General features: G+C 54.4%; 1 protein-coding gene across 3 annotated transcripts in view; it reads left to right on the forward strand.

The window, feature by feature from the left end:
- The window catches only part of DIS3L2 (DIS3 like 3'-5' exoribonuclease 2), a 192,318-nt gene that overhangs the window by 167,800 nt on the left and 1,163 nt on the right, over positions 1–23,355 (forward strand). For all 3 annotated transcript variants that reach the window (XM_083848724.1, XM_083848725.1, XM_083848726.1), the window contains 6 exons: positions 13,606–13,789; positions 15,161–15,247; positions 19,808–19,955; positions 20,218–20,348; positions 20,600–20,704; positions 21,237–21,338. In XM_083848724.1, the coding sequence (XP_083704850.1) occupies positions 13,606–13,789; positions 15,161–15,247; positions 19,808–19,955; positions 20,218–20,348; positions 20,600–20,704; positions 21,237–21,338 (757 nt within the window). The remainder of the gene's footprint in view (positions 1–13,605; positions 13,790–15,160; positions 15,248–19,807; positions 19,956–20,217; positions 20,349–20,599; positions 20,705–21,236; positions 21,339–23,355) is intronic.

Raw genomic sequence — 23,355 nt, forward strand, 5'->3', positions numbered from 1 at the left:
CCAAGCATGAAGGGACGGTGTCTGCAGCCAGCAGCGCACGTGGGTAGGAGCAGAGGCTGGGTGTCTGCAGGGGAGTTCAGCTAAGGTTGGCTCAGTTGCCCTCAGTTGCCCTCAGTTGCCCTCAGGTTGCCCTGCTGGCAGCGGGGCAGGAGGGAACACGGTCAATGGGTGCCAAGTCCAAGAGCACAGGGTGGTGTGGTGCGGGCTGAAACGCTGGTCTAGGGCACACTTAGTCCCCGTGCAGGCACGTCTAGTCTACAGTAGATTTCTTACAGTGATCTTTGACAGTTTGTACTGAAGCCAAACAGTGGGAGAAGCTGTATAGCAATATTTCACAACAACTTTGGCCCAGCTACACGAGGGCTGAGTGTACGCAAGCTGTTCTTATCTCCCTAACCAACACATACACACTTTTAACATGCAGATCCGATCAGTGATCAGTCCTGATAAAGGCAATAAACTTCCTGCGGTGGTAGCGTTACGGTAGTGCTCCCTGATAGCCAGGCAGAGGAAGCAGAAGCAGTGCATTCACCTGTTAAGCCCCCTTTTTCATGTGTGCACAGCTTGGATGTACAACAGATGTGTCTGTTAAGTGGTCATTAACCAGATCTCAGAGTCTGCATTGCAAGAAGTCATTTGTGTAATCCTCTTCTCTGGCAGCATTGATACTGCCTGTGCAAGATGGCTGCAGACTGGGGTGCTGTAGGAAGAGTTGCGCTAGCTCTTCATGAACGATGAAGTTTTACTGCATTGAGCTGAATAGCACAATCTGAGGCAAAACCTGCTCGTGACAGGTCCTAAGAGTTCGCCACTGCTTCTCTGAAACCCTGGGCTGGAGTAGGGCTGTGATAATTAATGGAGGTTAAAGTCCTCCTGCTGTCTGGGAGCTGGTTGGAAATGGAAAAGAAGAACCTGTCACAATTGTGACTGGCTCTGAACTGCTGTCAGGCTCTCCTCCTTCCCTTCCCCTGCCCCAAGTGGAAAATCGTATTGGAAAGCAGCAGTGAGAGCACTTAAATCTTTCCACAGTTCATTTCAAGCTCCCTTTCTTCTTCCCAGCCATTCCCAGGCCAGTTTGGGGCGCGGATGGGAGACTGCGTCTCTGGCTGCAACTTGCAGGATGTTAAATAACAATGGGAGAGTGGCTTTCACAGGCCATGCGGTGTGCCTGAGCTGCACGTACCAGAAGCTGCATTTCCCATGCCTTGACGTTCAGCCCGTCCACGCATCACTTCTTTCAGTACAAGCTCTGTCTCGGTGTGTTGTGGAGCAAGCCGAAACGGGGTTGGAGCCACTCCTGCTGCAGAAGGACACACTCGGAAGCTGCTGCTCTCCTGACAGCAGTAAGTGAGCATGGGAAATGTGGGCAATAGCAGACGCTGTTGTACCCCCTGAGGTGGGTTACCAGGTTCATGTAAGCCCTGCCCTTTCCTGGGTACGTGGACTGTGTGCTTTAACTGGCACGAGACCCCTTTCTCTCAACACCTCTTGGCACAGTCACGTTGGTGCTGCAGGCAGTGGTTGTTGGTGGTTTTGTTCCCTGCTGAACCTGGCCAGTGAAGAGTGTCTGATGGAGCTTCACTGGCCTCCTCCTGAATTGACTTATCCATCCGTTGGAATAAACCCCCAAACCTTTTGCTCTGATGCTGTTGAACAACTCTTGATAGATCCGGGCAGCTTTTTGGTGTCATCCTCCAGGAAAGAGATGGCACTGCATTTGGCTTCCCCAGGGGCTCCATGTGTTCTCACCTATGTGACCAGAGCATCAGGGACCTTCTGGGGGGCAGCAGGCATTGTGGCCCCTTGTTCTTCTCCCATCCCACGGTGTTTTCAGGGGAAGGAGAAGGGCCCTCTCTGCTCAGTCTGAGCTTGGAAGGTGCAGCGCGCTCCAGCCCCGTGGGCTGTGTCAGGCTGGCACTACTCAGATTTGCAAATGGTTGTCCCAATGGGTAGATCTGGTGGCCAAAGAGAGGTTGAGGACCTGAGTTGCTCCCATTTGACTGCCGAGTATGAAGGCATGATAAGCTGGGTTGCCAGGCAGGAATGTGGCTGGCTGGGATCCGACCGCCATTAGGACCTGAGTCACTCACTGAGTGAGTGAATTGTGAGGATGTGAGCCATCCTCACAATTCCAACAGCAAGGTCTTCACAGGTGACTTTCCGTGGTGATTCCCAGTGTGGTCTGGCACATCCGGGCACTGGGAAAGGGGAGGGCAGTGCCATCCAATGCAGGATGGAGGCGTAGAAACAAAAGGCAGATTTAACATTGTGCTTCCTTCTTCTAGACATACGGAGGTACCCTGTTCATTCAAGGGTTAAGCTGTCTTAAGAGATGCAGCACCCAGGGCCAGGTATCTGTCAGGCCTGGACTGGAGGCTCGCCAAGACATGGGGATATATGGTTTTATTTCTGTTTTGTCATGTGGAGATTACTATGCAATGTCTGTAGGACAAGAAAGCTCTGGGGCATCTTAGGATATGCCCCGTGCTCCGAAAGAGCTTGTTGTTTTGGCTTTGCAACACTCATATGCAAAGGCAGGATTTGATGCCTGAAGTGCTCCTTTTCCAAGGATTAAAAGGCACTGGCAAGGCTCTGCAAGATGACTGTATTGCAAATCTTATCATGATCCAGTGCTGAGATCCGTTGGTTTCAGCAGCACAAATGTGCTGACAGATCTGTGTGTCTGCTTTTTGGTGATGATAGATTTTTTTCAGAAGGTTGATCTGCGCCGCTGAACTCTGGTCGTAGCTCCCAAGCTCCCAGCTCTGAAGCCTGGAAGGTGGCATTGCAAGGGCTCTTCTTCATCACACGAGTGTCCTTCGTTTTAACCAAACTTCCTCTGAACCGGTAAAACCCTGGCCCAAAGGAGCAGTTTCAGAGTGTTGTCGTGGACTTAGCTTTGGTTCCTTTGCCCTTAGATGCAGCCGAGTGACCCACATGAGGCAGTGGAGGAAGCAGCAGGAGTAACCAGGTTAGCTCTCCGGTTGTGCCAGCCAGGGGCTGAGACATTTGCTGTCTTCACCCAGCGGCGTGTAAGGTTTTGCAGATCTTGGTGTGAATAGAGCTTGTTCTCTCTTTTATATGATCTCAAGAGAGTGCGAAACAAAGTCCTTTCTTACCCATCCAACTCTGCAGAGTCATCATATTCATCTCTGGCCTTTAAGGAGATGATTCTTCCTTGCGTACAGCAAAAGGTCCCAGGACATCCTTCCTTAAGCTGTTGTAGTCTCATTGAAGCTACCTCATCTGTCCGTCTGTCTGTATGTAGCTCTAGCTGGAGAAGAGCAGACCTCTGTCACTACAACTGTTCACCCTCCTCTTACACTTCTCTGGCAGCGAGCGTGCTGTGGAATGCCTGCTCCCATGCTGCTTGGCTTTCTCTGTTGTGTGCTGAACTTCAAGAGGATGATTAGCCATTTCTTCTCAACCCCATTGCGTAAATGAGGCTAATTTCAGCCTGCCGTGATGTGTGGGCTCGCTGGAACGTGACTGTAAATCCAGGCCTGAACATTTTCTTATAATGGACGGGGTGGCAATATTGCATTGCTGCCTTTAACCTCAGGCTGTCCTCAGACCAAGCCAGACTCTTCACAGCCCCGTGCCAGTAAATCAAGTAACTTTTGAATCAATGCACGTGAAAGTCAAGGGAGAGAAGTTACAGATGGAAAAGACCTATCGTACCTTGAGCCTGTCCTGCTGCAGAGGGGATGAGGCACTGTTGGGAATTTGCGACGTTGCTCCAGGCCTGCCTACTGAGGCCAGGCAGGGTGAGAGTCGTGCCTGGGGGAGATGTGGGGTCGGGGGAGATTGCCTGAGTTTCCTACAGCTTTTCCATCCTGCTCATCTCTTTGCATTTCATTCCCTTGGCTATATTTTTGGGAAAGAAAACTGTTGTTGGTTGTATGTTCAATAAACCTGATATGTTAGTTCTCCTGCTCATTGTTTTTCACTCAGGGCTATGCCTGACTTTTCTTTAGAAGCATGTTTTTCTCACCTAATATTTAGTTTAAGATTGTAGGAGCTGGATGTAAAACCTTCTGGGATGTTTTAATCTGCCAAGAGGCTGCCTGAAAACAGAAGTTATCCAGCGTATTTCAGTAGTCCCTGTTTAGAAAACAGCACACCCCAAATCCTGTGTTGCCCCTTTGCCTTTCATCCCCTTGCCAATTATTGTCGGTTGTTTTAACCCCGATCTGGTGTCCATGTCCCGTGTACCTTGCTCCCCTCCCCTTAGGGTTTCCATGTCTTTGAAAGTCTTGGTAACCAGAGCGTTCGTGTGTTGTGCTTTGCGATCATTTCAGACCAAGAATAATACGCCCGGAGCCAGCTGGATCCCTCAGTCCATATTGATACAACTATTCCCCTTAACCTGCCCACACTCAGTGCTACAACGGCAAATCTGAGGTCGGAAAGGAGCAGTGATGGACAGCACTGTGAGCCCTGCTGCACGGCCACGGCCCTGCCTGGAAAGCAGCCCCAGCAGCGCGCCCCACAGCCGGCAGCAAATGTATCTGGGTGCCCGCTGGGGACCTCGTGAGGTTGAACATGTTTTCCTGACATGGATCTTCTCAGAACTGGTGGTCCTGGTGGTTGCTTTAATTCCCTTGATCTGCAGCCAGTCTCTCCTGAGAAATCGTCTCAGGCAAGGCCCTTGCTAAAGGTTGGCCAGTCTGGGTGATGGCTCCTCCTGGAGTTCTTTACCTATAAGCCCAAACAACACTTAGAAGCGTGGTTAAGAACTGGATCAAGGACCCAGAAGGGCTGTGAGGTAGTTATCCTTGGAGATTGCTAGAACTCAAGTGGAAAAAGCCGATCTGATCCAACTTTGAAGTTATCCTGCATTGAGCAGGAGGTTGGACCTGAAGTGCAGAACAAAAGAGAGGATATGTGGCAAGTCACTGCCTGGTTTTCACTTCATGAACATCAGGGGAGACACGTTGGGTCGTTGTGCCACCTCTGCCTTTGGCTGCCAGATTATTTAGGTTACTGTGCATGATTTTGGTCTTCTACATTTTTTTTTTTTGGCTTGCTTTTGTTGTTCAGTTCTTCATGAGCTTTTGCAGACTTACTTGTTTGTCCCTGGGTCACACCCAGGTTGGTAGATGGATGCTCCCCCCAGTCACTGGCCATCTCTGGGTATGCTTCCAGTCTGGGATGTTCATCCCAACTTTATTTCCCACTTGTCCATAAGTTTGTTTCATGCTTTGGAAGTAATCAACTCTTTAGTGTCAGGTGAGCTGGGAAAAAGCATAGCCAAAGACTCAAAGGAGAAATACATGTAGGGTGTAAGTCTCCTTAGCTGCAATGGCTGGTAGAGCATTAGGTGATGGGGGGACATGGTACAGGGAGGCCGGTTCTAGCAGCCGGTGACTCCCTGGGGCACTATCAGTTCGCCAGGTGATTAACTGTTTGTTTCTCCCTTAATGAAAATTTGTCTCAGATTAAAGCACTGTAATAGAAAGCTGAGGGTCTGGAGCAGTCCCAAGTGTAGGTTAATATTTACAAGCTATCAGCTTCTGGTTTTATCTCCAACCCTTGCTAGCACAGAGATAAAATCCTTTTAAAAATTGCTTTTGATCTTTCTGGTTCATGACATGGTGTTAGTAAGACACTTTCCATATGAAACTGGTAAATGTCTTAATGGAAATGTAAGTTTTTCTCATCCTTTCAGGGGCCAGTAACAGATGAGGAGCCCCCTACATACAAGGGCCATGGCTTTATAATGGAGCATAAGTGATGGACAGTATCTCTGCAGGATGGTCATGCTAGGAAATGTCAGAATGTTATTTCTGCCTCAGTGGCTTAAGATCATCTGTTTACCTAATGGACTTACATTTGCATTTTGCAGGTGTTGTGTTAATATTAATGTGTTGTCTGAATTGTTAATATTCCTTCACTTCAATGTTACATTAATGAAGGCTGCAGGGGATGGAAAAAAAGACCTGACTAATTAATTAAATGGGCAAAAAGCATCTTAAACTTTCCATCGTGCTGCCCTTTGCTTCCACCTAATGGGTCTTGGCATTTCTGGTCAGCAGCCATGTAACACATGCTGCTGTATGGAGCACTCAGCAACGGACTTGCTAATTTTTCTGACCCATAAATCACTTGCGTAAACTTTTAACTGCGAGGAAAAGTGCCTTTCATTCCTGCTTCCTCGTTTCAGTGGGAAATGCAGCCTGATAATAGACGGTGCTGGGCTGATGTGTGGGGCCGGAGACTTTCACGTCAGGAGAGGGGCTGTCTGCATTTCTTCAGGAATTCTTTCCATTCCCCTCTTAGCCGGACTCTGGATGACATTAATATTATGTGTCTATGAAAGTATTCTTGTCATAAGGTCTGCTTTCAGAGCCAGTCACCTATCAAGCCGTACGTCTCAGGAATGTGGACTGCCAGCCCTCAGTCCTGCTTCTGTGGGGTATTTTCCCTCTCCTGGTTGGTGTCCCAGACCTGACTTTGCTTTGGTTTTTTTTGCCCTCCAGCAATTCCCATGGGCTGGAGAAAACTGTCCCGTGTCCCTGCTCGGGCTCTGGGTGGCTGGGGAGCATCCTAAAGTATTCCTGAAAGTGAGGTTTTCCAGCCCAAGTGGTGATTGCCCCTACGAGACCCGTTAGAGAGAGACCTGTTAGAGAACATTAAATGCTGAACACAGCATTTAGTTGTGTGCACTAGTGGTCACCAGTTATCCCCCTCTGTGGAGAGCAAGCAGAGCTCTGACCATCCTTCTGGGGCTCCTCTGGGAGATGAGATCTCCATGAGCCAGTGGCTCTCCAGATCTGATACGGGTCCTTGGGAAGCCGGGCTGGGAATCCCGAGCTGCACGGCTGTTGGAGCTAAACACAGGGACTGCAAGCCCTTTACATTGTCTTCCCCACGGGGAAATGCTTAGGCGCAGTGACCTCAAAAATCTGGTAGTCCCGAGAAAAATTTGGAGAACGCTGCAGCTGGGGCTGAGGGAGCTGCTGAAGGTGGGCCTCCATGTCCTTTGTGGTTGAGGGTGTGGGTGCTGTTCTAAGCTTTCCTCCCTGGCCCGCGGCAGCTGAAGATGCTGTTTTGGCACAGAGGGGCACTTCAGCTTCATGCCAGGTGTCTGAAGGTTGTCGCCAATTTGCATGAAAAGGAGCAGACTGCAGTCATATTAACGTTTAATGAAGAAGCACAGCCTGCAGAGACCGCGTCCTCTGCAAGCCTCTTTGCGATTAGATGCCGCTTCCTTCACCGCTTAGGCCAAGATGGGACTGGGAGGCTTTGGGACAGGGGCAGGCTTTGCCTGTATCCCCTTCACACAGATCTCAGGCGAGGTTGAGGAGCACGAGGCCAAGAAGAGAGCGGTTGCCATCGGCGCGGCCTAGTACCAAGAGGCGCTGTAGGCCCCGCGGCCGCTTGCGCTGCCCTCAGCGCTCCGACGTCTGGCCTGACGTTGTGCTGCCAGATGAAGTCAGCTCTTCTGTGTAAAGCCCTGTCAATAATTTCAAAGGAAATAAGGCAAATGGTTGAGGTTTTGCCTTGCGGTTTAAATCCCCGTGTGCAAACCCGGTACATCAGGCTTTAAGCAATTAATTCCTAATCATGCCAAATGCCTTCAGTGGCCCAGCTTCAGGATTGGGAGCTTAAAGTTTTCCACTGTAGCGCACTTAATTTGGATAAAGTGAAGGGAGTGGTATCGTGGCATTCCCAGTCTAGAGGTGTGAGAGTGGCCAGTAAATGGCATTTGTATTCAGAAAGCCCTCCCGTGCATTTGTGTTTTAGGCGTCCATTACTGGGAAGGCACCATAGCTAATAAAAAGGGCATTCATTATACCCCGGAAAGGGAGTTCATTAGAGGGAAAAGCCATTCTAGCTTAGTAAGAAATGAATCTGAAACTACCTCAGAGCTGTTATTCTCATCAAGTTTCAATGTTAACAGTTTTAACCAAGAGCTAATTGAGCAATCTCAGAAAGTGGAGTAATTCCATTATTCAGCTCTGCTTTGTTCAAGGCTACCACTAGCTGTGAAAGGAGCACAAATGACTTTCATCAGGCCAGGAATCACTGGTGTTCTTGCCTTTTACTCCTTTTTCTTTCAAAAATGTAGGGCTTTTGGTCTTTTGGCCATTGTCCTTGGCAAAGTGATCTCCACACCAACATTGTAAGGCTCATGTATAATGCTGCGATCCAATTCTTGGAAAACAGGGGGTTTAATTCTCATAACTCTTGAAGCAGCAGTGCATGGCTGAAGATGCTTCCGTTTGTTGGGTAGGCAGAGTGTCACTAGGAGGACGGTAGACCGTTCTTGCTGGATTTTGATGGAAAAGGGCCATTGCAAGCTGCAGTCCAGCTACTTGCCAAAGAGCATGGTTCTGTCAGGCTGCACTCTCAGGAGATGCAGGCTTAGCTGATGTTCCTCTCAGAAGGGCTTTTATAGAAACCTCTCAAGTTCCTTTGCTTCATGGAAGAGCTGTAATCAAAAACAAACGTACATGATTTAAAGAAAAGAAGAAAAAGTCGTACCGTACTCAGCATCTTTGGACTGAACGCTTTGGAGAGGATGTGTTGGAGAACTGTGATGCTGTTTGTTTACCGCTTTCCTTCGGCACCTGCTGCTGTGGGGTGCGTTGCGGTGCGCAGTGCTGCTCGCAGCCTTTTGCGGAAGGTGACTTTCTCTTGGTGAGCACAGCAGGATTTAGAGTCACATTCCCAGGAGGTGGCTGTAGATCTGTTTGTTATGAGATTGTGCTGCCGCGATAATCCCCTGCAAGCCAGCAGAGAGGGAGGGCTCTCAGCGATGTAGTGCCCTCGGTAGGGGATGTATATCCATCAGTGTCTCCAGAGCCTGCTCAGATACGCATGAACAGGCCAGGCCTTCCTTTTCTGTGCACCAGCTTCCCATGGCAATGTTCAATTCAAATGCAAACCAAGCGTGATGCCTTCACAGCTCTTCTGCCCTTTCACTGTTTGGATCCGGCTTGGAGCTGGCAAGCAGACACGTAGCAGTGGGCTGAGAAACCAGAGGCCCTGATGTCTGGCTGAAGCACAGAGCAGGGACAGAAATCTCATCTGCACAGTCACCCGGAGCTTGGGAACGAGTTTGGACAGCAAAAGGTTTGTTCCCTGTGCAGGGGGAGCAAATGCTTTGAGGGGCAGACAGCATGGATATGAACAGATGGGGTTTTGTAGTGGGATAGGGAAAAGAAATTTGGTAACCTCTGCAGAAATGATTTGGTCACATTTGGCCTGAGTCTGTGATGCTGGAGAGATACTGGGGTTTACCTGGCAGCAGCTCACCTGAGTGGCTGGACTCCAGCTTAGGACGGTTCAGCTCTGTCCCTTTGGGAGCAGGTTGCCCCAGTGAGCTACGTATGGAGAGGGGAGCAACTTCTCCAGTCTGCCAAAAGCAAGAAAAACCCTCCCATGGGAGAGCTAGGTGGTGATTTGGGTTTATCTCTGTGTCTGCGCCTCAGCTACGAGAACACTTCCATCGCCTGGGATGCAGCCAGCGGTTACATCTTGCAGGAGGAGGGGGAGGTGAAGGAGAAGACGGGGGGGAAGAGCTGGGCTCATTTGTGCAGCCGTACCTCGCTGTCATTTGCTCTGAAGCCTGCGGGTCTGTTAGGCTGGTTGGTGGAAGGGGCAGATGTTTTAATGTCGCTTCACTTTAATCAAGCTGCCTGCCTTGTTCCTGCACTTACTGGATTGCAAACAAAGTACTTCTTGTCTCTTCCATGCGGCGAACATTGCTTAGCTAATGTCATTTGTCAAGTTAATCAGGGAGAGTGGGCACTTCGATGGCTGCTGGATAGCCTGGCCACATTGCCATGGAAGCAAGCAGCCAAACAGTTAGTTGCCCTGCTTTGCTCTGCAGAGATTTGGCATGAGAAGCCAATATTATATTTGCCGTCAACAAAACAACTCGCTGAGGATGCGAGTAGTTTTTCAAGGTTGACGTCAAGGGATTGGAAGGGGTCTGGCTAACCTTTTACAGAGCAGATAACAGCCCTGGTACTAAAGCAGCTCCAGTGTCTGAATGTACAGCTCCTCTTCCCATGTCCCAAGGATGTCTGGCTCTGTCAGGAGCTGTGCAAGAAGCGGTACAGCCCAGCATATTGGCTCTGGGGCTGCTGTCGAGGTGTCGTCGGTCCTTCTCAGCTGGGTGGTTTGGTAGGTGCTTATTTGCCTTGCATGAGCCGTGGCCGTCATCATTTAAGGTGCTTTGAAAAGTGCCGAATCCTGTGTTTTGAGACCATCTCAGAAGCCTGCAGTCTTGGTGGATTGTAGGAGCTGGCACGCTTTGATCACGTTTGAGACTCGGAGGCGAGTTCTTTTGAAACCCATACACTCCGGCTGACCTCTTGCATAAGGCAGGGTATAGAGTTTCACCCACTAACTCCTGCACCGAGCCCATAATTCATGAGCAAAATCTGGGTATTGAAAGAGCCGGCAGAAGATGCTTACATACGTTTCAGAGCTCTCGAGCCGTCCCACCGCTCCCTCCCCTCCCTCACATGTGCACGCGCTAAATGATACGTGGAACAGGTTTGGAAACGCTCCCTCCTGCAGCCCGGGCGAGCGGGACAGCTGGTATCTGCAGGCACCTCCGCGAGGGACAGCCACCTGCCAGCCCCCAGCCCGCTCTGCGGGACAGCGGAGGAAACCTCGCATGAGCACGGAAAGGGCAAAAGTTCAGATCAGATTGTTTATGGGATTTTATGGAGGCGGGAGCCAAGGATAGCTCAGCTAATCCAGAGGAAACTGTAGCGATGGCGTTAGGCTGCATTTCACATGGGATTCATTCGGTGCACATTCAGATGGACTAGCCTTTCTGTCTCCATTTTTTTTAGCCGTGAAATATTTTTCTTTGCGCTCCTGTCTGCCAGCCGCACCGAGCCAAGCTCCGAGCTCGGCTGTTCTAAGAAAAAAGAAGAAAAAGAAGAAGAAGAAAAAAAAGAAAACCCTGTTGTCATTGACCTCCCGATGAGTTACGGGGTGGCAGCGTGGCTGCTGGTGCAGATAGCACCCGGTGCTGGCCCCTGTATGATCTAGAGCTGGGAAGGGTCCTCTGTGTTACACCTCATCTGTGTTCTCTGCTCCTCGCAAGGGCAAACCCCAGCTGTGTCTCCCAAAGCCTGCCCCTGCCTTGGGCAAGTGAACAAGATGAGGAGCTTTTCAACTCCGAACCTCTGCGGTCATGTCCTGCACCCTGCCGTGGGTGCAAAGCTCGTGGATGCTTCCCAGTAAGGTTTTCCTGCCCGCGCTGTCACTCCAGCCATGCGCGAGGTACCTTGTCTCAATGCAGGCTGTCTTTGATGCTGTCATGGGGCTGATTCTCCAGGTGTGGAGGTGCAGGACAGAGAGGGAGGGATTTTGCAGAGCAAAAATCTCTTGGTTTTCTTTTGGGTGGAAAAGCGTCTCTGACAGGAAGGCTCTCAGGTATTAGCTTCAATTCAGAAGATGCAACGTCAGAAGGAGGATGTGCCCAGCAGATTTAAAAGCCCAAAGCCCTAAAATGGTAAAACAAAACTTATTAATCAGGTGAAAATTGCATCCAGCCCTATGTGTCGCTAGAGGTAGGAGGTAAAGGCTTCACACTTGCGAGCAACAGGAGGAAGAAGAACCAGGGGGGCTGCCTGAGCACTTGCTGGTGGTGCTCGTCTCCAGGACATGGGATAAGCACGTTGTGCCTGTGGCAAAGAGGAGATCCTGTTCACAGGTGTTTATTGCTTTGTCTTCAGAAATGGTTTTGCAACTCATTCCTTCGAGGCCGCATCTTGAGGAAGGCGCAGGGACCCCATGGGCAGCTTTTGCCCGTGTGTGCATCTGTTTGCAGCCCGTGCTGTTCGCTGCTCATTGCTGCGAGCTGGGTTGGGGCAGAAAGGCCTCCCCAGGTGTGAGCGTGGGCTGGCACAGCCCCGCACGTCTCCTTGGGCTCTGCAAGCGTGCGCTGGTCCCCACGTGCCGTCTGCGAGCGCGGTGGCTGGGTGAGAGCTGCTGGATTCACCCACACCAGCGAGACGGGGGATGCTGTAGCCCCCTGGCCACCCACCCCTGGGCGCCGCATGGCTGGGGCAGCCGGGGTGCCCAGCACCCTTGGGCCACGCTGTCCCACAGCCCCCAGGCGCCGGTGACCATAGAGGGACCGATGTTGCCATCTGCTGGCTTAGCTGCACAGGAGCAGCAAGAGCTGCGCTCGGCCCTCTTGGAAGTCGCCCATCCCAAGCACGCATGGCCCCGGCACTCCTGCGCAGGGCTGCGGGCACGCTGACCGTGCTGCCCCATCCCGTGACCTTCTGGTAGCATCTGCCGTCCAGCTGGTGCTTTAGGGGATGGGATCAGTCCCTTCCCATTTCGGCTGTGCCTCCCCACACTGCCTGTGCCACAGCCTGTCCCTCCTGCCCTCCCGAAAGGCTTTGAAACGGTGGCCTCTCGGCAGCAATAAGCTTCCCAGCGCTGGGAGAGCCCACAAAGCTCTTGTTAAGGGACCTCCTTCCCATTAAAGATGAGCATTTCCACTGCTGATTACAACCAGCGTGTGCTAATTCCTCCACTGGGCTCGTCTTTAATTATTTCCTTTCTCTTTCGAGTTTTTGGCACGTTCTCCCGGGCTGGGAGCGCATGGCAGCTGGAGCACGTACCCCGGGAGCGCAGCGCCCTGCACATCCCACCAGGGCGATGCCCCCCGGCAGGGGCAGGGGGCTGCAGGACGCCAGCTCCATCCCAGATGCCCTAAGGCAGCCCTACAAAACTGCTACGTGGCGGCAGTGGGGCCGAGCCGGCGTCATCAGTAATAGCTCGCTTGGGCATTGCGTGGAGCCTGAGGTTACTTCTGGAAATCTATTATCTTTTTTGGCAATTAGGACCAGTTAGGAGCCTTGGGAATACGTGCAGCAAATAGCAGGAAGCCCGGTTAAGCACATCTCGTTGCTTATCTGAGCCCAGTTAAAACAAGTCTCCCGCGGCACGGCCCTACAGCGGGCAGCAAAACCCGTAACGCGCCGCAGCCGATCCCCAGCGCTGGGGCTGCTTCGCTTTGCAGCGTGCAGCCCTGGGGATTTCCACGCAGTGAGTCCGGAGGCAGAAGGGGGGAGCTCAGCCCAGCCTGGGCAACCCCCAGGAGAGAAGCACCCAGCCTCCTCGCACCGCCGGGATGCCGGAGGCAGGGCTGCGTGGCGGGCCCCGACCACACATGTCGGTCTCGGGATGGAAACAACGAGACGCTGTTTTCTCTGGACCGAGAAGAGAGCGGCGCGTGTTTGTTTTCCGTGCTATCTCTTGCACAGCGTTTGTTTTGCTTGTCGAGCGTTTCAGGAGATAAAATGACCTAAAGGGAGATTATTTTATCCTAATTTAAGCTGTCAATTTGTCGCTGTCTTCTGCTTGCCTGTACCAGTAAGACAGGCTGCTCTGAGTCCCTGGGGAAACCACTGCTAGAAAGTGAGAATTTGGGGGGGGATTTGCTGCAGTCTCGCATCTAATCTTCGTTTTTAACAGCCACTGCAAGCTGCTCCCTCATCCCCCCGTGTCCTGTTAGTCCCCATTGCTCTGATCTGGCCAGTAGCTAATAAATCGCTTCGCTTCCCAGGGGAATCCCCTCTCTAACCGGGACCCGGGGTTGTGTTTCTCCTGCTGCAGGCTGGTGGAGGAGTTCATGCTGCTGGCGAACATGGCCGTGGCCCATCAGATCTACCGCTCCTTCCCCGAGCAGGCCTTGCTTCGCCGTCACCCGCCGCCCCAGACCAAGCTGCTGAAAGACCTGATGGAGTTCTGCAACCAAGTCGGCCTCGACATCGACTTCAGCACTGCGGGGACCCTGCACGTGAGTGCGCTGGCCTGGTGGGGACTACAGGGGCGAAGGGGGGGCGGTTGCGTGACGATGTGCTTGCAGCGTGTGGTTTATCCCCTGCCCTGTCGCTCCCTGCTCCCCCTCGAGGCAGCGGTGCAAGGAGCACCGAGAGGCCACCGTCCTTCCAGCCCCGGCAGCGCTGGTGGGAGAGCGTTGCTGCTGAGAGAAGGGGAGGAAAGAGGGCAGGAGTGCCAGGGCCAGGCAGGGCTTTCAGGACAAAAAGCACCCGTGCAGTCACCCCAGGCTCCACCAAGCTCTGCTGGATGAGTCCAAGCTGAGCCAGTAGCTTTTCCATGCCAGCACAAAACAGCTCCTTCACTCCCTCTTGACCCCACCAGTGCTGAGCAGGGGTGGCCCAGCTTGTCCTGCTCAGGCAGTGCTGGGCTCAGAGCTTGGAGCAGGGTGAGGAGACCTTGCAAGTGCCCAAGTTCCTCCTCTCTATGCAAAGAAGAGCAATAGGAAGGATGTCTCGGTGCAGGAGCACCTGCTGGGACACCCAGATTTCCTTTCTTTGCCTTCTTGGGAGATCCTGGGCAGGTCACTTGCTCTGTACCTCAGGGGAGGTGGCCCTGTAAGGAGGTGTTTCTGTCTGGACTGCTGAAGATCTCAGGGAGGGGAGGGAACGGGGAATGGGAAGGACCGGAGAGCAGTGCTGGGAAAGGTCAGGCGCAGCCAGCATGGGAAGGATCAGAGCGATCCTCTGTCCCGAGGCTGAACTCCAGCTGAACAGCGCAGGTTCCAGGATTTTCTTTACTCGTTGCAACTGGACTGTGGATAATCCTCCGTTAATCACATCCCCGCTGGCCTCCCTCACGCCCCTCCATCGGCTGGGACTGCTTTCCCCGCTCGCTGGCTGTGACCAAGCAATGTCGGCAGGCACGGGGCTGCGCGCTCAGCTCCTCTTCCATGCTCTGAACTCTCCCAGCCCCTTTCTTGCTGGTAGCCCCAGGTGGTGACCTCCCATCCCCACATCTCCCCAGGGTCCCATTACTGCGTGTGCTGAAGCTCTCGGTGTCTGGATGGGAGCCAGACACAGGTCAGGAGAGGGGTTACGAGCGCTCTTGCATGCTGCACGGCAGCCAGCGGTCCCTGTGCTCCCTGCCTGCAGCCCCGTGAGGTGGCTCAGTGCTCAGAAGCTCTGTGTGCAGTCCTGGTGGGGCTGTGCTGCCTGATGGGACCAGAGCAAAACCCAGCTTTCCGTGGGCTCTTTGTTTTACAAGGGGACTTGCAGGGAAAAGAGGAATTAGGCTCGGATGAGCTGCTGTTCTCCCCAGTACGATCCGTCTGATTCCCCCTACTGCCACTGCTTGCCAGGACTGAAAACTGTCTCTTCTTCTCCTCCAGAAAAGCTTAAATGAAACATTTGGGGCTGACAAGTACTCCGAAGCCAGGAAAGAAGTGCTGACCAACATGTTCTCCAGGCCCATGCAGGTAAGACCCGCACCATGCTGTCGGACACATCTGCTGTAGCTCTCTGCTGTGGCTCCATCTTCACCCTGGCCCTTTCTGCATTATCATAGCTCATCATTTCGTAGAGGGAGAGCGAATGGATGCTGAGCCCAGTGCTGTGGGGCTCCCAGCAGATTCCCCTAGTGCTTTCAGCCCCATGCAGCTGGCATTGCGGATATCGCCCGGGCAGCAGAGCTTTACTGGATGGCAGGGTCAGGCTGAGCCTTTCCTCATGCCCTGCAGTGCCCCTGTGGGGTTGCAGCATTTTACACTTTGAAGTTATATGCAGGACACTAGCAGACTCACAAGGACCCAGCGGGCACCATGAAGAGCTGGCTTTTGTTTGTGCCAGCTCCTCATGTCATGGTATCCAAACTGGCTTCTTGTCCAGAGAGGGAAACAGGAGTCAGGACAAAGCAGCGGTGTGGGACTGGCCACAGATCACAGTTCGGTGCCAGACATGCTCTTAGAAGCAGGAAAACTCCGGAAACCCTTTGGTCTCCCTCCAGGCCAAGAAACCTTCTGTAAAGGTCTGTGCAGGGGAGGCTCGTTGCGCTGCTCCCAGTGATTGTCATGTTTGATGCATCTGCAGCTCAGGACACTTACTTGGGTGCTTAGCACCGTCAAAAAAAAGTTTTTATGGAGCATCTGCCTTTCTGTATTTGCAGCTGGGCATAGTGCAGCCTCTTCTGAGGGAAGTCCTACCCCACAGGGAAAAGGGGCATGTTGCTGGAACGGGCTCTCTGCTGTGGCCTGCTGATCGCTGCAGGAATGAATCATCTTCCCAACATCGCTCATTTCACTGTCACTCTTCTAATTAGCTCATTTGCTCCATTTACTCATTAGCAGTTGCCTGAAGTCCTGCTGTACTTTAGTGACTTAATGCTTGCAAGCGGAATTGGGGACCAAAAGCATTTAGTAAATCACCTCCTTGTGTGTGTGTTCAGCTCAGGAGTGCTGCCTTGTAGGCAGTGTCCTCTGGAGCTGGCTGCATTGTCCCACATCCCGTGTCCTGCTTGGGTTTGTCCTGGTCCCTTCTGTCACGTCTTCCTTTTCTGGTGGAAGGTGCTAACAGGTGACAACGCATTCCCTGCGGTCCCTCCGTGGTCCTGCTGACTGGTGCAAACCTGGAGCAAGCCCAGCTGCTGGCTGGGAGGGATGAGCGAGGCAGAAGGAACTTGGCTCTGTGCTGACATGGAGGAGGAGACGAGCTTTTTGGGACCCACTGACTTGCTCAGTTCTTCTCTCTGTGGTCAGAGAGGTGGCGGGCGTGCTCTGAAATACCTCCCGGTGCCTATTGCATTCACAGGGCCACGTCTTAACAAGTTAAAGCAGTATGTGAAGACGTATGAAGGCTCAGTAAATGAAGTCTTCTGGGGAGTAGGCAACATTTTGGGGAAAAAGAAATAAGAGAGGAAGTTTTTAGAGGAGATATTCCACAAGACATGGGATTTTGGCAGGAACTAGGCTCACAACCTCCTCAGACGATGAAGGTGCCCTTGTGTTCAGGTGTGCTGCGCAGTCCCCTCTCTCCTGGCAGACCTGCTGTCTGGCACGCTCGCGTGATAGCCAAAACCCAGTTTGCAGCTGAGCCCACCGGCCCTGCAGGACAGCCTCTGGGTGGTGAGCGCTGCTCCTGCCTGCCCTGATGTGCGATGGGATGCTCTTCTTGCTGGAAGCTGTGCATGAGCCAGAAGGAGCGCAAATCTGTCTTGATCCCGGGATGAGCACGTGCACGTGGCCGTTAGCTGAGGCGTTGTTTGGTTTGTAAATGGAGTGTCAGGCTTGCCCAAAACCGTCAGCCAGGTTAACAGACGCTCCCCTCCCATCTTCAGGGCACTTCCCAATCTGATCCAGGACGTGCGCGCAGCGGTGTGTCCATAGGATCTCCGCTCTGTAAAGGACTGTGGGGCTGCCAGGGTGACAGACACGATGTTGTCCTCTGCACTCCCTGTTCCCTGACCACACTCGCTGTGAGCTGGACTGGTGGGCAAGCGCTCACAGCTCCCCCAAAACCCCAAGCAATTCAGATCCCCACTATTGTTCCTACTGCTGAGTGCAGAGGATGGGCAGTGCAAAGCCGTGTCAGTGCCCCTCGGAAGGGGCAGGCAGCCACCAAGTGAAAGCTTTCCCTGGGAAGAGGACTTTTTGCTGTCTGCCCCTGGTATTGGAGCAGATGGGAAGGAAAACCAGCCCCATCCTGCCCGTCTCCATGGCCTCTAAGGGGGGAGAGCGGAGATCTGCGTGCTGGCAGCTGCAGAGCGTGGAGATGCAGGAGCCCGTGCCGGTGTCGAGAGCTGAGCCATCGCTGTGACAGATGGCGTGGAGAGGCCCAGGGCACCGAGGGGTGACCCACGTCCCTGCACACGTCTCAGCCCCCAGTGATGAAGCTGGTGTTTCAGGGACAAGGCTGCAGTCAAGCCAGCCATAACAAGCAGCCCACAGGTTGAACCCGTGCTCACGCCACCCTGAATCTTCCGTCTTTGCTGCGTGCCGATGGTCAAGGCATCAGCCTTGTGGAGGAGGAGGAGACGGGGAGCAACTGGTAACGTGTGTGTCTGCGGGAGCGCCTGGATTGCCACGCCAGGAGGCTCGTAACAGATGAAAGAGCAGCGACATATAATTTTTCAGGGGCTCAGTCACTCGGGGATTCAATCTGTCCGTAAGAGCGAAGCCGCCCCTGGTTGGCTGGGGCTGATTTATTTCACGGTTCTCCTGGGACCGCAGCAATCAGACCCCCGGCTTGGAGACCACTTGTGGGTCAAATCTGTTAATGGGAAAACATCTGCTTCGTGTCGGGCTGGTGTCACCGGATAGCTCTGTCGTGGTGCTGAGGACAGGTATCAGACAAGTGTCAGACTGGGCTCCCTGCGGTGCGTAACCTTGCCACAGCTCAGAGGAGTGTTTTCGCTGCGGTACCCAAACTGTTCGTAGCCTCGGTGAGGGTCGTGAGCTGTCAACAGGGTGTCAGAAATAGGCCTGGCCCCAGCCGCAGTGGGGTTTGGCCAGCACATCTCTTGGGAAGAAGCAGGCAGCATCTTTTCCAGCTTGAAACAAGACAGAGGGTGCCTCTCTCTGCTGGGTGTAGGGCAGGGATGGGCACTTCCCAGTGGTTTCTCATAGCAAAAATTTCGACCTGTGCTTTCAGACAGGTGCATTCTGCCTTCTGGGCATCCCTCCCTGCCTGCCTGGCATTGTGGGGAGCTTCCTCCCCTCTGCCCAGGAGCCTGGCAGCAGTGGCCGTAACCCCCCCGTAACGCCGCGCTGTCTGTCGGCACAAGGGCACTTGTCTTCCCCCGCAGCAGCCTCCAGAGCCTAGCGTGTGTCCCTGCCCGACCGCGCAGAGCCTCGTTCGGAGGGAGCCGAGCTAATTGAGTGGAGACCATACTTCGTGAAGTCCATCAGAAACAATTTAATTCGGGGTTGTGGAAATTGGCAGCCATCTCAGCTCCTATCCCAGCTCTTGGGTCTCATAATAAGACCGGGACCGATGCTGCTTTTTTTAACCTGCTTTATTTTCTTGCCCGGATCAGTGCGGAGCTGCTCAGCAGGAGCTGGCTGCGCTGCTGGGCTGGAGAACTGAGGATGCAGCTGCCCAAACCGTGGATCCCAGGACGGCTCTGTAATCGGAGCTGGCTACTCCTGTTTTTTTTTTAAATCACTTGCTCTGATTTTTAAACGGGTTCGTTCAATCGCCACTGTGCCGTGACCCCTCCACAACCCCCCTGACCCATGCAGCCTCCCCTCCCCGCCTGGGCTCGGCCCCGTTGTTTTCCCAGACCCGAGGGCTGGTGTTTCACAGATGTGAAAATAAAAGCTGTAACGTGTGCGATAACAGGGGCGGTGAGGGCAGGAGAGCTTCCCACTGAAGAGGCCGCTGGAAGGCGCGGGGCCGGGGGTTGGTTTAGCTAGGCAGTCTAGCCGCTCGACTTCCCAGCTGTCATCGTGGGATGAAGCAGCAGGGATCGCAGCGGGGCTGTCTCCTCCTCCTCCTCCTCGGGCAGCAGAGCTGCTCATCCCAGCCCCTGGTGCTCTCCGAGCAGAGGAGCTGGGTGTGCAGAGCCTGCGGCCAGACCCAGAACCAAAGAGGCTGGCACAAAGCTGCGCGGGGAGAGCATCTGCTGCAGGCACAGGATGAGCTGTGCTTTCTCCTTTCACTCTGCTCCCCTGCACACGCGGGGTTTGTGAAAGAGCCCCATGGCCTGAGTCAGAGCAGGAGGCTGCTTAAACCCACGCGTGGCTTGAGGGTCAGTGCAATCCTTGGGGCGAGCCAGGGTGAACCCCTGCAGGGTGCCTGGCGCTGTGCGAGGAGCGCAGGGAACATGGGTCTGCTGGCAGCCACTGGTTGCTGGGGCTTCGCCCCCTGTGCCGCTCAGTTCCTGCAGCACCCGCCGTGTCTCCCTGCAGCCCAAACGGAGCAGCAGGTGGGGGACCATCAGCTGCTCGGGCTCTGTCTCGCAGCCTGAGGCCCCACCAGCTCCATGCAGGGTCCATCCACCACCCTCACTCACCCCGTTCCCTTGACTTCTCGCCCCCTTCCAGATGGCTCTGTACTTCTGCACCGGCGTCCTGAAGGACGAGACCCTCTTCCGCCACTACGCCCTGAACGTGCCCTTCTACACCCACTTCACCTCGCCCATCCGCCGCTACGCCGATGTCATCGTGCACCGTTTGCTCTCCGCCTCGCTCGGTGGGTGCCGCCGAGCCGAGCAGCTCCGGGTGCTGCGAGGGGATGAGGGGGCTGCCCCCCACACGGGCAGGGCTCCTGGGTCCCTGCCTCGCCTGCCACAGGTGCAGGGTGCTTGGGGTCTGCGTCCCACCGGGCAGCTCCCTGGCACAGGGGTGTCCTCGGCGAGCGGGGACATGGGAGGTGGTATTTGGGTCCAGGCTGCTGTGGGGCATCTCTGGAGGAGGGAATATGGGCCTGATGTTGTCGCTTGTCTCCTTCTCAGGTGCCAGCGCCCCCATCAAGCTGGAGAAAGATGCCCTCCAGAGACAAGCAGACCACTGCAACGACCGCAAGATGGCTTCCAAGAGGGTGCAGGAGCTCAGCGCTGACCTCTTCTTTGCCATCTTTGTCAGGGTAGGAGCCAGGAACGTCTCCCCCTGAGGTGTTTGTTGAATTATCACCACAAAGGCTCAGCCTAGGCCACCAGGGCAGAGGGCTGCCCGGCTGCCTGGCTCTCCAGCTGGCCAGGGGGAAGGCCAGCAGAGAGGGGACACGCTGAGCGCGCATCGCTCAGCTCCCCCAGACACTGCACAGTGAGATGGGGCTCCCCGTGGAGACAGCCGGGTGGGGGACGCTGGTGTAGTGACTGCACTGTCTCCCGGCAGGAGTGCGGTCCTCTGGAGTCTGAGGCCATGGTGATGGGCGTACTGAACGAGGCCTTCGACGTCCTGGTGCTGAAGTTTGGAGTCCAGAAGCGCATCTACTGCAACGTAAGTGCCTCGCCGTAACTGCCTGCCTGACGCTGGCAGCGCCGTCGCTGCCTCACCAGAGGCGGCTGCAGCATGCTGCGGGTGATCTAGTCTTGTTAAAAGGGGATAAAGGCAGATTTGTGAGGGCAGAGATCCACGTGGGGCTGAAGGGAGGAAAGGGAGAGAGGCTGATTTTCATTTTCTTTAATCACGCGGTATATCTGGGGCTGTGACAGCACTGCTGTAGGCCAGCACCTGCGGTTAGTGACAGCAGCTTCTCTTAATAACCTGGTTATATGGCTGGCAATGACATCTTTAAACAGGACATATAGCGTGATCTATGGGCTGTTTGTGTATCGCAGCAGCTCCTGATTTACGTGCTGAGCTCAGACTCATGGGCTGCTGCATCCCGGCTGTTACGGAGCTGCAGAGGACTTTATGCAGCGTGCTGGGCAAAAGCAGCGTCACCCCCATCGCAGCCGCAGTCGAGGGGGAAGCGGGGCTGAGGGTGCTGGGGGCCACAGGCTGCTCTCAACGTGCTCCCTGCCTGCAGGCACTGCCCTTGCTGGGCTTCCACTTCCAGAAGGTGGGGAGGAAGCCGGAGCTGACGCTCATGTGGGAGCCAGAGAAGCCGGAGCAAGAATCTGTGTCCCAGGTAAGACCCCGCAGCACAGGACAGACTCATAAGACCATGGGGCATGCGTGGAAGCTATGTGCAGCTCACGGACCCCGTGATCTTCACATGGATGGGTCTGGGAGACATGACTGCCCTGTAGGCAATCAGGTCCTGTTGTCCCTCTGTGTCCCCATCCCAGTGAGCCCAACCTCAGCCTCCATCTCCTCTCCCAGCAGGGCTTGCATCCAGCCCCCTCCACCCCATCGCTGCCCCCACGTTTGACCCCACCACTGCCTTCAGACTCTGCCCTATCTGCTGTGTGTGTTGCCTCCCAGTCCAGTTTCCTCCATGAATTTAATTACCGTGCTGTTTACTTCCTTCTTCCAGATCATCAATTAAGATGTTAAGTAAGATCAGACCTAAGGCAGCTCCTGTCTAGACCCTGCCCCCCTTGCTGGCACAGCCCTGCCGTCGGGTTTCTGCCCGTGTGATAGGGCTGAGACCCAATGAGGAGCAATTTTTATTTTTTTAAGTCAGACTTCCTGAGATGCGGTGTCAAATGGTTTAACAACATCTAGAAATCTCTCTCTTGTGTCCCTGTCATCTATTAACTTGGTGACTCAATCAAAGGGAGCAATCGCATTTGTCTGGCTTGATTAAGTGGTGCCTCTCTGCCAACTTTTGTCTGGCATAGCTGTAAAATCGCAGCTGTGTTGATTGCCTTGATCTTTGCCTGGGCGGGGATGGGAGGACTGAATTCAGCCCTGTCCTGCACTGCGGGCTCTGGGCTGGCTGGAGAGGATTCCCCATGCAGGGCCAGGCTGAGCCCTCCAGCTGACACGTTGCGTGTCCTGGAAAATCCTTTCCCTCCCAGGGGAGATGTTGCCAGCTTGGGAGGGTCAGAGTCAGCAGAGCTCCCCGGCTCTCGCAGCATTTCTGCAGGACTGGCCTCCTCTTGAGCTGCGCTTTCATTTCTCAGCTTGGCTCAGAGAAGCCCCTGGATGTGTCTGAAGTGGCCTCAGCTCCTCCTTTCCTACAGGAGTGGGTATCACTTACACCCTAGCAGGGACCCACAAGAAAAATGATGCCCCTGCATGAGCAGGGCCCATTTTGGTTAAGCAAACACTTAGCAATAGGGGAAACCCCTCCATGAGTCCTCCACGCCTCCTAAGAAAACACCAGAGCCTCCCTGGGGAGCATGCTCTGAGCTCTCCTCTGAGCCAGCAGATCCCCGAGTCAATAAACCCGCAGCCCTGTGATGAGCCGGACTGCCCAGGAGCCGCGCTGAAGGGCCGGAGCCATCACTCTGGCACCGTGGCGCTGAGCACCCCCTGCTCCAGCCTGGCCCCAGCCCTGGACACCTGCTTCCCAGTTTGGCTCACCCCAGCCAGGAGTGGGAAGGCTGCTTGCAGGAAGCCAGGCAGGGGTCTGGGCTGGCCGCCCCACTGCAGAGGGGAGACGTGGGCCCCCACCCCACACATCACCTCCTTCTGCCCCAAACTTCAGGAGATCGCCAGGGCTTGAGTACGAAGCAGAGCTAAGACTGCGATGTTTGATGTGAAATCATGCCGTTCCTTGGCAGTTCAGCGAGACGACGAGGCGGGATTGCCAAGGGAGAGCCCTGATAATCCCCACGTGACCCCCCCAGACATGGGGGTCTTCCCCCATGCGCTCCTGCCAGCCAGGGTGGGCAGGGGGCTGCTGCAGCGATGTGCGCAGCCGGCTGCAGAAGGATTTCCCTGGGCTTCGCTCCTCGCCGACCCCTTTGGTGCATTTAAGCCTCGGTGAGGTTCTCCTGCTTGGAATGAGGAATCGGGAGCAGCAGGCGTTGGATGAGCGGGGAGGACGTTACCCCGGGTGGCTCCGTGCCTGCTCCTCCTCCCTAAAAGCCGGGAGCGATGGCCCTGCTGGACCTTGGGGACGTGGCAGGCAGCGAGCGGGGGCTGAGCCCGCACACGCCAGGGCATGGCCCCAAGGTGGTCACACGCGTCCCCTGCCCGCTGTCGCGGCCAGCCCGTTATCCCCGCGCTGGGAGCAGAGCTGATCGATGATTTAC

This window comes from Anser anser (genome assembly GCF_964211835.1).
Source record: "Anser anser genome assembly, chromosome: 9".
NCBI classification, from domain to species: domain Eukaryota; kingdom Metazoa; phylum Chordata; class Aves; order Anseriformes; family Anatidae; genus Anser; species Anser anser.